At 36.0% G+C, this 18,053-nt stretch overlaps 1 protein-coding gene and 1 long non-coding RNA gene across 5 annotated transcripts in view; one reads left to right on the forward strand and one right to left on the reverse strand.

Annotated features, from left to right (window-relative positions):
• LOC141386289 (uncharacterized) overlaps positions 1–18,053 on the reverse strand; it is a 167,327-nt gene that overhangs the window by 98,626 nt on the left and 50,648 nt on the right. The gene's annotated exons all lie outside the window — the stretch shown is intronic.
• sap130a (Sin3A associated protein 130 a) overlaps positions 9,321–18,053 on the forward strand; it is a 30,825-nt gene continuing 22,092 nt past the window's right edge. For 2 of the 4 annotated variants that reach the window (XM_087254765.1, XM_087254767.1), the window contains exons 1-5: positions 9,326–9,383; positions 10,154–10,263; positions 10,971–11,239; positions 14,295–14,459; positions 16,099–16,216. In XM_087254765.1, the coding sequence (XP_087110891.1) occupies positions 9,340–9,383; positions 10,154–10,263; positions 10,971–11,239; positions 14,295–14,459; positions 16,099–16,216 (706 nt within the window). In that variant the 5' untranslated portion in view covers positions 9,326–9,339. 4 annotated transcript variants of the gene reach the window in all.

The raw sequence follows: 18,053 nt of genomic DNA on the forward strand, positions 1-18,053 counted from the left end.
AAATATGAATTAGTCATTGCAAAGTATCCGTCACCTGTATTTACGTCCATGTCTGCGTGTTATGATGCGGCTGGCGAAATAGCATTCGGTTTTCAAATACTTCCATGTTTGTCAGCAGCCTTTTCTGAATTCCATACTTTCAATGAGACATGTTTAAATACTCTTAGATTTTCTCTCCATGTGATGATTATTTTTTCCCAGTAACAGCATACCATGCTAACTCAGATAAGGTCCTTGCACTGCTATGTAATGCATGCCGTAGACAGGAATGTTCAGTATGCTGTTTCACAAGCGTTCAATCCCAGTCAAACACTGACAGGTGAAGATGGACACACTGTCACTTATTTAGTAGCGCACATGCTCTTGCCTCATGTTTAAGCATGGCATGGGGGGAGAATGTGGAGAAATGGCTTTTTATAAGTGTTGTGTCCTCTCAGCGTAACCTTACACACCAGAGTGCACGTGTACATGTTGCAAGAGTTTGGTTGAATATCATAGAAATATTTATAGAAATCATGGCTTTGTATGTTGCTAGTCACTTCATATTAGCAGTGGTGGAAAGAAAAATCATACTCAAGTAAAAGTACTATTACTTGCCCACAAATGTAGTGCGAGTAGTGTAAAAGTATCCGTTGTAAATATTACTCAACATATGAGTAAAAAGTAGTCCTTTTACTTAAGAGTAGTATTACACTGTGAAAGGTTGATTCACTTGCATGCAGTTTGTGCGTAAACGTAACATTCTGTACTGCATTTAGTCATCTTCATGTATTTGTTCCTGTCATTGTTTGTTTGTTCTGTCCTTCCTTCCTTCATTCATTTGTTCCTTCCTTCGTTCCTCCCTTCATTCTTTTGCTCTTTCATTTGTTCATATTGTTGTTCCTTCATTAGGTTAATTCATTAATTTTTTTGTTTGTTTGTCCCTTCATTTCTTCCTTAGTTTGTTCAATCTTTCCTTGAATCCTTTCTTCCTTCGTTAGTTCAGTCCTTCCATCCTTCTTTCAGCCCTTCCTACCATTCGTTGTCCGGTGCTTCCTTCATTCGGCCCTTTCTTCCATTCTTCATTCGTTCCATTTAGTGATAGTTTAAGGCTGTTTGAGGATTTCAGTCATCATAGACTCTCAGAAATAAAGGTACGCAAGCTGTCACTGGGGTGATACCATTTCAAAAGGTACAAATTTGTACTTAAAGGGTCCATACTACCTCAAACGTATATATTAGTACCTAAAAATTTTACGAGAAACACTTTTGTACTTTTCAGGCACCAATATGTACCCTTAAGGTATTAATATGGACCTATTTCTGAGAGTGTACAGTCGACATCCTTCATTGTCTCATTAGTGACATGCAGAAAAGTCTCTGGGTCATTGCATGTAAAGATTTTGGACATGTTCCTGGACATTTTTAATGCTTCCAAAAGGGTTGCTTGCATCAGTATGATGCAATTTACTTTTTATGTGTGATTTGATTGGACAGGAATCACAAGATTTTTTTACTTTAGCCAATCACCATAGACAAGAAAAAATTAATTTGTGACTGCAGATTGAAGGAAAATAGCGGAGTAAATGTACAATAAACACAATTGAAAAGGATCAACTTTTTATCGTATAAAAAAAGAATGTGATTTTTTTTATATCATGTGATAATGGGTGCAGTAGAACAGCAGTAAAGGACAAACCAGCAGACTGACCCCATAGTAAAATGTCTTAAATGTTGTTTTGGTCATTCTTTGGTCATTTGGTCATTCCCATACTCAAAATCTACCATCAAAGAGGTTTAGCACATTCTTCCCCACTGGGGCGGTACCTTTTCAAAAGGTACATTTTTGTTCCTAACAATTTCTTAAAGGTACGCACTAATATCTAAAAAGTACAGATGTGTATCTCATAGTACATTAAAGGTACAAAAGTGTTTTGAAAAAGGTATTGCCCCAGTTTAAGATTTTGGACCTTTTATTTCTGAGAGGCTCTAAGAGTGTTTTAAGAGTGTAATTTGTTCTTCTTTCTCAGCAAATTCAGTAAGTTAGTTAGATAAAAAGGTGCTTTATTTGCAAATATTTAAGGCAACATTTAAACCCTTTCAGCTGCAACCTAGTATTGGGAAACAACCATACACACTCATTCACACTCAGACACTACAGACAATTTATTTTTATTTAATTCACCTATACCCGCATGTCTTTCGACTGTGGGGAAAACTGGAGCACCTGAAGGAAACCCACGTGAACAACATACAAACTCCATACAGAAATGCCAACTGACCCAGTCGAGACTCGAACCAGTGACCTTCTTGCTGTAAGGCAACAATGCTAACCACTGACCCACTGCCTTCCATCGTATCAATAGTTCACTCAAAATAACCTTTGTTTTGTTATGAGCCATGAAAATGTACACTAAATAATACAAATGTGTATTATCTCATTCATTCATTTTCTTTTCGGCTTAGTCTCTTTATCAATCTGGGGTCATTACAGCGGAAAGAACCGCCAACTTTTCCAGCATATGTTTTACGCAGCGGATGCCCTTCCAGCTTCATCCCATCTCTGGGAAACATCCATACACACTCATTCACACTCATACACTATGGACAATTTAGCCTACCCAATTCACTTTTACCGGGGGGAAACCGGAGCACCTGGAGGAAACACATGCGAACGCGGGGAGAACATGCAAACTCCACACAGGAATGCCAACTGACCAGGTTGAGGCTCAAACCAGCGACCTTCTTGCTATGAAATGACAGCACTACTTACTGCGCCACCACGTCGCCCTGTATCATGTCATATGTTGTACAAAATAATCTTCCATGCTTTGCTTTTTACTAAAGTAATGAGAGCGAGATCCAATCAAGATTCCTGCAACAGAAGAAATATTTTACCTTAAAACCAAAGAATAAACCACAAAGAGATTCCACACAATATCGTTCCATTTCTGCCATTTTGAAAACATTCTAGAGGTTAACTGAACTTCATAGCTGTCATTACCAAAGCTATGTTCTTTCTGAAATCACGTTGTGTTTTCCACTCAAGGTTATGAATGTCTTCAAACCTGTCACTAAATAAGTTATTTTACTCTTGCATAACTTCTGTTACAATTTGCATTGCAATGTGTGTAATGCATAACCTAACCCATGTCCTGACCCCATGCTTGAAATACTCTCCAAGCATTCAACACAGAAATGCATTGATTTCAATGATGCAGACTATAATCTTTCAGAACAAAAGGGCAAATGTAGTCATGGATGTTTCAGTAACAACAAAATATATTTTTATGGATTGCAACTGTCCAGGATCATACTGAATTCCTAAAACGATTGCGCAAAAGACTCATATTAAGCAACACTGTGACCCGAAGCTTAGAAAGTAATTCATTCATAGATCCTAAAACACTGCCAGGAAAAGTAGGGCAAAAGAAAATGTCTGGCATCCATCATCCTCCCCTTTTTTGCTTTACTTTGCTTTATTTTAAACCGAAGCCATTCATGGAAAAATTCAGAGGTTTCATGGAGGGAAACCATACACTTGCATGGTTAAATGTTCGGTTGCGAATGTGAAGCCACGATATGACCTACAGGTTAAATCACTCATCACTAGCCTTTGACTTTTACTAAATGATCATATAGAATGTGAATGCAATGACTTGAAGATATCATTTTACAGATTAAGAGAAGGAGATTCCTCGGATCCAAATATAGTCCCACAACATGCCTGAGCTCTGCAAGAAGCACCTTACTTGAGTGACAGGAATAACCCGGCTCTCATCCGGAAAAACAGTTTTGACTTGGGCTCAGCCGTGCTGCCAAACATCCTGGGTATTCTAGTGATGTAATGATCCATATGTGTGCTAGTAACATGAAGCTAAAGCCATGGGATTGTTCTCCATGCTCTGAGACTTTTCAGCTCTAAAACAGTCTGTTATAAGACCTAAAACCCAGATGCATTTGCTTATGCAGACTTTACTGCTTCTTTCTCAAAGAATAGTATAACAATACCATGAAGCCTTGCTTAAGCCGCAGACAAATAAATCAAATTATTATAGTATCAACAATCATATGTGAGATGATTATGATTATAACATTTTGTCATGATCAACTCTCCATCCATATTAAAATAATGTAATTTTATTCATTTTCTTTTCTGCTTAGTGCCTTTTAATTAATCTTATCCAGCAAATGTTTTATGCAGCGGATGCCCTTCCAACTGCAACCCATCACTGGGAAATATTCATACACACTCATTCACACACTTACACTACCGACAATTTAGCCTACCCAATTCACCTACCGTCTTTGGACTGTGGGGGAAACCGGAGCAGCCGGAGGAAACCCTGGCCAACACGGGGAGAACATGCAAACTCCAAACAGAAACGCCAACTGACCCAGCCGAGGCTCGAACCAGCAACCTTCTTGCTGTGAGGCGATCGTGCAACCCACTGGGCTCCGTGATGCCCCAAAGTAATTTTATACATTGTAATATTTCATGATAAAATACATAGCCAGTACTTTAAATTAGTTTAATTTAATTAAGATTTCTTTATGTTATGCTAGTGTTTTGATTGACATATTGCATTACATAGTATCATGTGCAAATCAAAATGTTTGTGAATGTTACGCTCTATAGTGCCCTGCAGTCTTTTTTAATAGAAAATGTATCACTCTTTAAAAAGAATTTGTTAGATTAAAGAGATAGAGAGAGAGAGAGAGAGAGAGAGAGAAATGTACCTACCTATTTAGTATGTATATATTACAGTACATATTACACTATGCATTACAGTGAAAATACCTAGAAAAAAATGTTAAAAGATTTTTTTTTTTTTACAAGAAGCACTATCAGCAGTTAGAATCATGCAGAAGCAAACAGTGCAACAATGTGTACAATGCTAGCAATTCTGCAGTGAATAACCTTCATCACATTCCTGCATTGATGGAATTCCTGCACATCTTAGTAAAAAAAAATTTGACTTACATAAAGCATTGCTAAGAGAGAGAGTACAGTAAATGTACAGTTTATTCTAATCTATTTTTGTATTGATTTGTATGCATAATATGTTGAATAATTATATAATATAATGAATATTAATGTGATATATTGAATAATATGATGTATTGTTAAAATTTAATTTAATTAATATATATATAAATATCTCCTCTTTTTTACTACTATTTACTGTGTGTACTGTTTTTTTTATTATATATGTATGTTACTTTTTATGTAAACTTTATAACTGCTTTGGCAATACATTTGTAACATTTGTCATGCCAATAAAGCAATTATTGAATTGAGAGAGAGATTTTTCTTTTTTTTAAATAGTCACACTTGTGTTTACATGGTCAAAATGACTACATTGGAATCTAATTTCAGCTACAGTAAAAGTGTATGAGACTGCCTGTAAATAAAATTTTGCCTAACAGTCATCTTATGAGATATCATACTCAAATCTGAAATATGGCTTGATTTGATTCATGGATTTTATAAAAAAAAAAAATTTTTATTTATTTATTTATTTATTTATTTATTTATTTATTGCAGTTTAAAAGTAATGTTTTAGAGTAACATTCATTTATTCATTTTCCTTCAGCTTAGTCCCTTATTTAACAGGGGTCACCACAGCGGAATAAACCACCAACCATTCTGGCATTTGTTTTGCACAATGGATGCCCTTTCAGCCGCATCCCAGGAAACACCCATACACACTTATTCACACACAAACGGCCAATGTAATTGATTTAATTCACTTATACCACATGTCTTTGGACTGTGGGGGAAACCTAATGACCCCGAGGAAACTTGCAAACACATCTACACAGAAATGCCAACTGACCCAGCAAAAACTCGAACCGAAAACCTTCTTGCTGTGAGGGGACAGTACTACTCTCTGAGCCACCATGCCTGTTTGAGTCTTTTGTCATTTAAGTAAGAAAATGCAAATGTGAAAGTTTCTGTGCATTTTTCAAAACCATGAACAAACTTATATTAGAAAAAAAAAAAAACTTCTCATTGAAATGCCAAGCATCTTACTTAAAATACACCAATACTCCTAAATCATTCATCCAATGCATTCAAGAAACACAACTGTTTAAGTTAAAAATGTAATTTTAAAATAATATTCATAGGTCATGAATGCATTATAACTACAGCCTATGATGATGATGATGATGATGCATTTTATTTAAAGGCGCATTTCTTGACACTCAAGGTCACCGTGCAGGACAGCAGTCAGTTCTAATAAAAACACAATAAAGGTCAACAGAATACTATACATTTTTTTAAAAGTGCAGTTGAGTTAAAGAGAGTAGTCTGCTCTAAACAGATGTGTTTTGAGATGGGATTTAAATGGTAAAAGATAGTTTAAATTCCAAAACTGAGGAGCAGATTGGCTGAAGGCTCTGTTCCCTATGGTGACAAGGCAGACAGGGGCAACAATGATTTGAATTCAAGAAGAAGACCTGAGTGTTCCAGAATGTGTGGCAGTATGAACAGAACTAGTAAAGTGAGGAGAATCAATATTGCGGATGGCTTTAAAAGTGAAAAGAAGTATTTTATAATTCTTAAAAAAATGGGAAGCCAGTGAAGCTGTTGTAGATTGGGTGTAATGTGACAGATGGAGGGGGATTCTTTATTTATTTATTTATTTATTTTGATGATGATGATGATGATGATGATGATGATGATGATGATGATGATGATGATGATGATAAGGGCTGCAGCATTTTGTAACAGTTGTAATTTATGAAGGGTTTTATTGACTAAGCTATGAACAAGAATTGCAGTTGAACGAGGTGTGAAAGAAGGACATAAACGATTTATATTTCGAAGGAGGAAATAAGCAGACTGGGTGACATTATTGTTACATTACTGTATTGTATTGCAACTATATAAAATCTAGTACCATAAAATGTATTAACTGTACAGCCATTATTGAACTACAAATGGGCATAGTTCATTCTTTTAATTAACAGCAGAACAAAGGGAAAATACGGATGATTACTTTTGCTTTTTTCTTATAAAACCACTTTGGTAATTTGTATCAAACATCATTATTGCAGAACAAGTAGTTGCAAATATCTGCTTCTAGTTTGAATAGTCTATTAAATCAACAATACATTTAAAGCAATTTCAAGCCCTTCTGAAGTTCAACAGAGCCCTCTTGATTTTGACACCTCATGAAGCTTTTTCTTGGAATTCTTGATGCTAAAAAACTGACTTTACTATATGACCACATGTTCTGGAAACACACACACACACACACGCACGCACGCACGCACGCACGCACGCTCGCACGCACGCACACACACACACACACACACACACACACACACACACACACACACACACACACACACACACACACAGAGAGAGAAAGCTACTGAATAGTTTTAAGAAAACAAACAAAAGAGTAAAAGGAGGAGTGCAATACTGCTTGAAATTCTGCCTTGACTGGATCTATCTTTTAATGAAGAATTGGACAAAATGGTGTTCTATATTCGGGACTGTCTGGGGCAATATAACGGAAACTAAACATTTGCTTGTCTGTCCCCAATTTCCATCTCTAGTCAAACTAAGATATTTTTGGAATGTTGGAGATGGACACTCCACAGTCAAGTGGGGGAGAAAAAACACCAAATCAAAACAGCGGCACGTTTTATGGACTAGTTGTTTAGAAAATGAAATATGCAATGCTTTATGTAAGTCTTTTTTTTTTTTTTTTTTTACTAAGATGTGCAGGAATTCCATCAATGCAGGAATGTGATGAAGGTTATTCATTGCAGAATTGCAAGCATTGTACACATTGCTGCACTGTTTGCTTCTGCATGATTCTAACTGCTGATAGTGCTTCTTGTAAAAAAAATCTGTTTTTTCAAGATATTTTTATTGTAATATATACATTCTTTAATATTTACTGTAATATATACATAAATAAGTAAGGAACACCTATGTTTGCTGGTGTTTACAGTAAATCTAGCGGTGATTCAGTTAGTTCCCCTCCCAGATTCTGTTAAGCAGTGCCATCTGATGGTGGTGGGCATAAAAGCAATCATTTTCTACGTGGATTACAATTTTTTTTTATTTAAAGGGATAGTTCACAAAGGTGATTTTTAAGTCTTAATTTCTCCAAGTCAGTTATTATCTATAGCATGACAGGAAATATCAGTTTGCATTAATTCCAAACATTGGTTTCTTGAAGTGAGTAGGCAGCGCTGCTGACATGCTGGCTTTAGACTGTCTGTGACCTCAATCAAGATTGACCAATAATAGAATATTGGGAATTCATCCAAGAGCGAAGATGCTGCTGAGCTACAGAGCTCAAAACCTTTCAACTCGTAAGCAAAGATTTTAGATCCGCGAAAAAAAAAGATATAACAGAAAGCAAAATTAATTAGACAATGAAAAACTTGGTGGTAACTGCATAAAATGTCAGTAGATTATTTTTGTAGAGCTAATTTTTTGCACTATAACATTTTTTTTAATTAAATGTTTTTATTTTATTTTATTTTTATTACAATAATGTACCTAATTTTGGTCAAAACCTTTACACGTTTGTTTGAATAATAAAGACACAAAATCCCGACATACATTCGTTCAAAAATTTTCAATGCGCAAGCAAAACAACTTGCAACATCTAGATTTTGATTGGATAATAAAGAAACAAATCTAATTCCATGCTGAAATAGTCTCCTGTGAACAATTGTGCTCTTAGCCGCATGAAAAAACAGCCCACAATGTTTTACAAACACGAAGCATTACAATAACTTGAACTCTTCGCTTACAGAGTCCCGTTATAATTAAGGAAGTTGACTGAACTCCCTAGAGCTTTGGACAAAAAATAATAAATAAATAAATAAATAAATAAATAAATAAATAAATAAATAAATAACAATCAACTACTAAATTATTAATATTTATTTTGTAATAATTATTTTCAATTATCATGTTATCATATTATTTATTTGTTTAGTTGATGAATTTAGCTTTTTCAAATGTAGGTAGGCTACATGGTCTGGAAAACACTGGAATGGTTTTCAAAGTTTCGAGAAGTTTAAAATTCTGAAATGCATGCTTTAAATGTTAAATAAATTTTTTACCAAGAAGCGCATACATTGTTTTTGTATGTCGTCCCAAAAATATGTTATTTACATAGGCTATTTATTTTTTATTTGTATACATTTTTGCTGCATATTTTCCTCGCTGTAACTGGAATTATCATTATTAGTTGTTAATGATGATTAAAATAATTTGTTTACAAATAGAAAAATATAGATAAAAAAAAAACGTGGACGCTCTAGTGAGGATTTTATTTTGAAATGGGTTGCGCCGGTCCGCCATTTTGTACTTTTTAGTTGATGCAGTATTCACACTATGTTGTGGGAATAGCTTCAGATATACGGTAGTAGTATTTACAATGTTTCTTGTCTTTTGCTTTAATAAGTTCTGTTTGTATTTGTAGCACGTTTACAGATTGTTATAATGCAACAACATTGGTGTTTTGTGCATGAAACTTGCACTTTGTAAACAAATTCACATTAGCTTTTGTAAACCAGCAGTGGAACAGTGAAAAAAATAAGGCTTTTGTTTTGATCTGGAACATTTCTTCTTTTATTATGGCTGTTTGTATGATTTTCTACTGCATCCCGTTCGGTCTGATGAAAAAAGCAATAATACGCCAAAAGTGACAGTTATTGACATTAGCTAGTGTTTATCGCGCATTTAACGTTAGTAATTATTATGTTTAAAGTCGGATTATGTTCAATTAATTACGAAATAAAGGCGAATGGAGATGCATTTTATCTGTTTGTGATGCATCGATTGTAGTTTTTTGTTGGTTTATTTCGATCGTGTTTTTGTATGCGGACACATGATCATACATGTGCTTTACTCTGTTGTTGTGTTGAGTTTGGATCTCAAACATTGCCCCTGAACGAGGCCACAAACGCTCATTTACAACCAGCCCTAGTTAGACACACAATAATAAAAATCAAATCGGAATAATTAGGATTGAATAGTGCAGGCGGGTTGGAAGTAAACTGTCGGGCAGTGGCCCTCAAGAAGTGAGCTCACGTATATGTTCTTAAGCACACTGACTGTAGCTCTTTTTGAAGTATGATGTATTCAGTGGACTTCAAGACTGCGCTTGTTGTTTTTTTTCTTGGCTGACAGACAGAAGATGAGTTCTCAGCAGTTTCCTCGAGCTGCTCTGCCTCCCTCTGCTGCTGCTGCTGCACCGGGTCAGGCTTCCGCAGACAGCAGCGGTGCAGGAACACATTCAGGTAGGAGGATAGCGATACACCACTCCAATCATTTGCTCATAGTAATAATGTTCTAATACTAAGTTACAAGTAATGTGTTGCACATATATATAATGGTTAAGCAAAGTTTTTTTTAACACGCAGTTGTTAATTCGGAACAATTTATTTATGCTCATCATAATTTTAGAGGGTTCCTATTTTGCCGCTTTTTAACAAAAAAAAAAAATAGACATTTGGTTTCTGCAGCATGTGTTTGAGAAGTGTCATCTCAAAATTACAACAACATACAAAAGTAGTTTCCCATAAATGTATGTCAAAAAAGGATACATATTTTCATCTCAAATTTAGCCAAGTGTTATCCTTTTTTTTTTTTACTGCAATCTAGTCCAGAAACTTTTTTTTTGTTCTTTTTCTTTTGATTACTTTTACAAACTTGTTGTGCATACCTTTTAAGTCTCTTGCCAAACAAGTCCATTGTCCAAAATATGGAGATTTTAGATGTTCAGTAAGTTTGTCACAAAAAATATAAGCTGTTCTTTCTTTGGGTTCATTCTTAAAAATGACATTGAATGCCAAGAAAATCATTACTAAATGTGTAGATTGTTTTTTTGGCTAAGACAAAATGAAAGTCAACTATGAATTATTAAGTGCACATCTCACAGAACCTTATACTGAAATATCATGTCATAAATTGGTTGCTGACAAAATCTCAAATTGTGTTCCAGTAGGCAGTGAGGACAGCAGCCGTGAAGTGGATCACCCTCAGGACCCTTCATTGGGCAGTAGCAGTGGCAGCATAGGTGGACTTGCTTCTTTTCGTGATGATAAGCAGGAGACGGTGGTGGTCAGACCTTACCCGCAGGTCCAAGCCCCTGGCCAGTCTCCTGCTCTGCCCCAGCATGTGCCGATCCAGCCCAGCCCTCCGGTGACTCTGGCCGCCCCATCAGTCCATTTACTGCAGGGCCAGCAACCGAGTCTCACTGAAGGCTCAGTAAAGGTAAATTAATTTGGAATTTGTGCAGTCCTGTTAGCACGCTGCTAAGTTGCAGCTGAAAGGGCATCCGCTGAATAAAACATGCCGGAGCAGTTGGCTGTTAATTCTGCTCTGGCTACACCTGATAAATCAGGGACTAAGTCGTAGGAAAATGAATGAATACCTGCAGTCCTGAGGTTTTGTCATGATATTACCATTTCAGGTACAGTTAAACAATTTGATTGATTGAAATTTCTGTAAGTAAGCGAGTACTCTACCCTCAAGTTGCTTGACGTGAATTTTTCAAGCTTTTGGGAAAAATGGTGTGTTCTCACTCCAATCAGGGTTTTTGCAGCCAATACATAGTAGTATCAATTCTTTGTCATGGTGTTCGGCCGATAATAAGTACTGATTCTGATGCTTCAAGCTTTATGAAGCATAAAGCATATTTTTCCCTCTAAGCATGACACTTAAGTGGAGATCTCTATTTACATATGAGAATAAATGAAGTATGTTCCTTATAATGGCTTATACATGTCTCTTATAACCGTTATAGAATGTTACATCACCGTTATAACTCTTATAACACATCATTTAACTCTTATAACATGTCATGGGCAGAAACAGCTTTATAGAAAGAGATAGATAAAATAATAAAAAACACAGAACTTTCAGATTTTATATATGTAAAAAGGCCTAAATACATGCAAGGCCATTGCAATATTTTGTTCTTCAACTAGCATGTCTGTGAGCTTCTGTGCTCCGGACAGCCTCATTACAGCTCAATCGCTCAATGAAAGAGAGACAGGGATGTGCACTTGAGTTATCTTTACTGTGCTGCTTATCTGACCTAACAAATGTAAAGCTAAGAGCATCACCGTGCCTCTCGCAATCTGTTCTCTTGCTAATTCACTCTCATCTCCATGATTTTCATGGTACTTTATCTAAATAAAACACCTGCGATCGGTTCATGAGAACGGCCAGATTGGCGAGTACCGATCAAGTCATAAAATGTGATTATCGGCTGATACAATCAACATTCGATCGTTCAGAGCATCCCTAGTCCTAACCAGACATGGTGATTTAACATTGTGAGCTAATCAGATTTATTATAATTGTTATCATCATCATCATCATCATCATCATCATCATCATGTAGTCCCTTTCCTCATTTTTCACCTAAGAAAGGAAAGGGCCTTTTGTGGATTGGACAGGGTTTACTTACCTTGACAACACCTTTTCAGCTGTTAAAATTAGCGCTTATCTCTGCTTGATAATGCAAACTTTTATTTCCTGCCATCCTGCTATATTATTTAAATGAACTGTATACTTGTAAATATTCTGCTGCAAGCTGTTTTAGAGCATACAGAACCCTGAAATTCTTCTCATTATTTGCACTGACTAATGAAGTCTCACACGTTTACAGAAGAGTTCAAGGTTGATATTTCAAATCTTACTTGATTTTTGTCTTGAAATTCATTAATTTATTCAAACTTTATTACAGGCTCAATTCCATAACATTTAAGAAACGAGACCATTTAATAATACAACCATTTAATAATACCAATGTCTCCAAAGCTCTGGGGTGCGTTTCCAAAAACCAGGAACTTATGAAAAAGGTGGCAAGTTCCATCATTACACACATAGTTTGTTGATTTGGTGTTTCCCAAATCCATTGTTCTAATGAACATTCGCAAACTTGCACACAAACTTGTATGCTTGCAACTACACCTGTCGACCTGTAGTTTGAAGCATAGTTCCTGGTTGTGTTCCATTTCCAGTTATCCCCTATGCCATATTCCTTTCGAACCTTCCAACATTTAAACTTGGAATGATTTAAAAAAAAAAAAACATTAAAGTCAGCTCTCTTAGGTGTAGTTTGCTTTCCAAGTATTTTTTTTTTTTTTTTACAGTTTTAGGCGTTCCCTTTACACTGCACTTTGAAAACATTTATGCCATTTTAAATGTGACCGCGGCTCACGACGAAAGCTATAGATGACCTATTATTTAAAAGTAGAATTTACGTTACATCTCTAAAGCTTGTCAAAACAAAAATATATAGCATATGTTAATGCTTTCAATTTATAGCAGGTTATTTATTAAGAAATGTATCTGTACTGTAGGCCGATATGACATGGGTCTGTCGGTTAGAACATTTCTGCAGTGGTTTGAATGTGTCAAATTGTAAATGTAGACATTTATAATAAATAAAATGAAATAATTAAACAAGATCCTACTTAAAAAAATATTATTAAGTAGGGTTTTTTCATTTTCTTAATATATAGCCTACTGTAAATTACAACCATTTACAATTTATATGATTTATGTATGAGATTAGAAGACATGCTAGTTAGGTGGTTTTATGTTTTAGAATAGAATATGTAATATTCTCAATAATATTTGTAAAACAAACATAGGTCCTATATGTGCTGTTTATATATATTTCAAATAATATAGAAAGCGAGTGCATGTTTTTACCAAAATTAATATTGTTTTTTTTTTTTTTTTTTTGCAAATGCGTGTGGATGTAAAGCAATCTAATTTGCACAAAATATTATAGGGGTTTTCTTTAAAGAAGTTGTTACTCCACCTGTTTAGAGCATCAATATGGACATTTTACGTTATGACTAACGTGGTTCAATCAACGGATTTGCGACAGAGAAACATCTTTTCCCAAATAATGCATCGTACAATGATAGTTCAGCCATGAGTTATGTCATTGTTTGGGAAACACACCCCTGATTAATAGTGTGTACTATAGACTTCTGTGTTTGATAAACCCTCAATCTTGTTTACAGTGGTAAGACAATTATCCTTGCAAGATAAACACAGCAACAATAATATAGTACTATTAAAACATAATCTTTCATATTTATTTTTTTTACTACAATCAATCCTTATAACAGATGCAAGTTGATATCAGTGGCATGTATATGTGCATAAAAGTCAGTCCGCAATACCCTGGTAATATAAAGTTAAATTGACCTTTGAATTTGGCTCTATAATTTTTGTTGTTCATTTGGGATACTTTTAACGCTAGTTGTAAGTCAGTCAATATATCATTTTTGTTGTTCTACAGGCGACCTTGAAGCCACCAATGCCTAGTCGTCTCATTGCACCTGCTCCGGCACTGAGCCAAGGACATATTCCTGTTCCAGCCAAAGTGTCTGGACACATCACTGTTCCACTCGAGAGCAGCATCGCTCCAGCCTCAATACCAGTGGCAACCATCAGTGGTCAGCAGGTCAGTTAACCATCAACATCTTTCAGATCAATTTTTTTTAAATCAGGGGTTTTTATTCATGTACTGAAGGTTACATAATACTGCACTTGTATATATTTTTTGTCTTAATTTGCTTAAAGGCCTCCTATTTACCCCCTTTTACAAGATGTAAGATAAGTCGTTGTTGTCTTCAGATGTGTCTGTAAAGCTTAAACTCAAAATACCCATCAGATCATTTTTTATACCCTGCTGAATATGTGAATTTTGGGGATAGAGGACATTGTATTGATTTCTGTAGCATGTGCGTTTAAATGCGTTCTCACATGCGCATTTGTTTCTCCTGCTGCGTCATGTCAGATAAACAGCAGTCAGTGACAGAGCAAGACACAAATGGAAAGATTGAGTTTGAGTCAAAATGCCAAGTAAGGTTATTTGATGTGGAGTTTATTCAAGCCTTTCTGCAACAATGAGTCACACACAAATGCCATAATTAAGTTTTTAGTACACACAAATACGTTTTACTTGCACTGTTGCATGTCTACTTGCAGCAAATGTGACAGGATACACGTTAAGATACACTGCTATATGTACCATGGATATTCATTATGTCCTTGTACAAACCAGGACTCCTGTTATGAGTTTGAAGCATTTTCCTTGTTTATAGTTTTAAAAACATTTTAAACTTGTAAAACTCATTCTTGATGTGTAGATGATCACGGAAAATTGGCACAGATCTTTTAATCCCAGTTTCTTTGCAAATCCTGTTCTGTGCACGTTTATACGCATTACTACGGAGGCATGTTAAAATCGTTAATCAATTCAGTGGGCGAGGAAAGCCGCATTCCTACGTCACTTCCCAGGGATTTTGATCTTATTTTAATGCCAGGAAAATTTAAAAAAGAGACTTTTTAATATCGCTCAAATATGACAGTGAACACACTATACCTGTACATAGTTTTGTTCAAACAACTTCCAAAAGTGCATCATAGGTGCCTTTGATATATATGCTAAATAGTATTCAGAAAAATAATTATTGTCACACATCAATCTTGTTTAAATTAATTACCTGGATGAAAGAGTTTATGCACAGATCAGCTATGAAGTACAGTTCTAGTCACACTGTAACGGCTGTTGCTCATAACACTTTGCTTGTTGACTGTGGATTTGATTACAACTACATGGCAGGTATGTGAGACCATTGGTTAAGTGGAGAGGCTTCAATAGAATGGTATGTATAATTAACATTTAGCCTTCTGAAAAAAAATTATTAATTTATGTGTTTTTGTTTTATTTGCAACTACATTGTAAAATCTTTATAGACCCATTTGGTCATTGAATGCATAATAATGCAAACATGAGGAGGTTTTGCTTCTTGATTTTGAATAAAGTAGATTCATTATGAAAGAAATGTGGAGAATTTGACAAAATGTTTAATTGACTGATTGAGTGATGAAGTCTCAAAGCTTGCCCACTTTTCTGTTACGCACTGAAAAGTGTGTACTTTTTATGAATAGGCAAACTGGAATGTAGCTATACAAAATATTTACCTATACAAAAATAGTGCCTGTAGGGCTTGTATAATAGGTTTGAAAACCCTTGCTTTATATTACACATAGGGCTTCTTGTAGAAACGGTTTTGACAGGAATAATGTTTCTCCAGGGACAGAGTAACCTGCATCAGCTAATGGCCACTAATGTGCAGATCTTCAGGGGCAGTGCACCACTACAGATTGGATCTCCTGCTACTCAACACACCTTTACCTCCCATCTGCCCAGAGGTCAGTGATTTTATTCATACATGGATGACATTACAGGTGTAGTTTCCCCAAATACATGGACATTCATTCATTATTTACTCATCCTCATGGGACTTCAGACGCGCACCTCTCATTCATTCATTTTCTTGTCGGCTTAGTCCCTTTATTAATCTGAAGTTGCCACAGCGAAATGAACCGCCAACTTATCCAGCAAGTTTTTACGCAGCGGATGCCCTTCCAGCCGCAACCCATCTCTGGAAAACATCCACACATACACAAACACACACACATTCATACACTACGGACAATTTAGCCTACCCAATTCACCTGTACCGCATGTCTTTGGACTGTGGGGGAAACCGGAGTACCCGGAGGAAACCCACACGAACGCAGGGAAAACATGCAAACTCCACACAGAAACGCCAACTTAGCCGAGGATTGAACCAGCGACCCAGCGACCTTCTTGCTGTGAGGCGAACGTGCTAGCCACTGCGCCACTGCGTCGCCGACGCGCACCTCTCATAAAATGTAACTACACGTTGCAACGATGCGTGACACAAGCTCTGTGATTGGTCGCCTTGGTAGCACTGACAAGTCTGGGTGGGACCGAGAGCCGTGTGAGCCCGATGGAGCGATTGTTTACAAGTGTGGAGTCCCGTGAAGGAGCTCTGGATGGAAAGTTTGTTTTGTGTTTACCTCATGGTTAAAGTTGTTGCACGTCCGCTGGTTCATGCCTTAAAATGAGGGAGTTTGAGCCACTTGTACATTAAGGAAGCATTCAGTAAAAACAAAACACTAGCGAAGAAACTCGACACAGAGGAACATTAACACCTCACTGCCAAGTGTAAGTTTCGGAAGTGTTATTGCAGAACTACAGAAACAGCGCACAGAAGTATAAATGCACAGCTACGTGTGTTGCTTGCACCGTGGGACACGCCGATAACTTGACGCAAAAGTACAAACCATGCTTTACACACATCACATGTTGAGTGCCTTCTGCTGGCCTCACTAACACCACTTCCAACAGCAACTTAGTTTTCCCATGTGGTCTCCTATCTAGGTACTGACCAGCCCTGCCTAGCTTCAGTGAGTAACTGGTTTTGGGCTGTAGGGTGATATGTAATAAACTCATCATTTACTTTCTCTCATGTGGTTTTAAACCTTTATGGGTTTTATTTTCTGTAGAACACAAAAGAAGATATTTTGAATGATTAGTGGCACTCATTGTCTTGCTCGGTAGGACAAAAACCAGTGGAAGTCAAACGGTACCATAAACTAACATTCTTCAAAATAACTGCTTTTGTGTTAAACAAATAAAAACTGAAATAGGTTTTGAACAAGTGAAGGGTAAGTTAATGATGACAAAAAATTATTTTGGGGTGAACTGTCCTTTTAATAATGCATTGAATCACAGCAAAAATTAGAGTGTTTTTGTTTACAACTTTGTTTTTGTTTTAATCATTGATTTATTTAGATTAGTTTAACGAACATTATGCTACTTTATTCGCTTGTAAATTTATATTGGTTTATTTTTAGACGTTTTTTACGTCAAAAATACTGCTAAAAACAATTCTCTTGTTTGATGTTCAGAAGGTAGGTTACCTCCATATTTTATCATTTGGGAGCAGAGTTATTCACACTTTAAACTATATTCATGTGTGATTGTGTAACATTCATGGAAAAATAGTGGAGACGAGTTCTGCATCTGCAAATACATTTTGTGCGGTCTGCAAATTTACATTTAGAGAACATAATGACATGTTGTGTTTGCTTTAGATTATTGAACATCTATACTTCGTTGTAATGTCTAAAATGTACTTTTATAAAACCTGCGTATGATAAACTCTGTTTGATTTAA

The sequence above is a fragment of the Danio rerio genome, chromosome 6 (assembly GCF_052040795.2).
Source record: "Danio rerio strain M-AB ecotype USA chromosome 6, GRCz13ab, whole genome shotgun sequence".
Classification (NCBI taxonomy): Eukaryota; Metazoa; Chordata; class Actinopteri; order Cypriniformes; family Danionidae; genus Danio; species Danio rerio.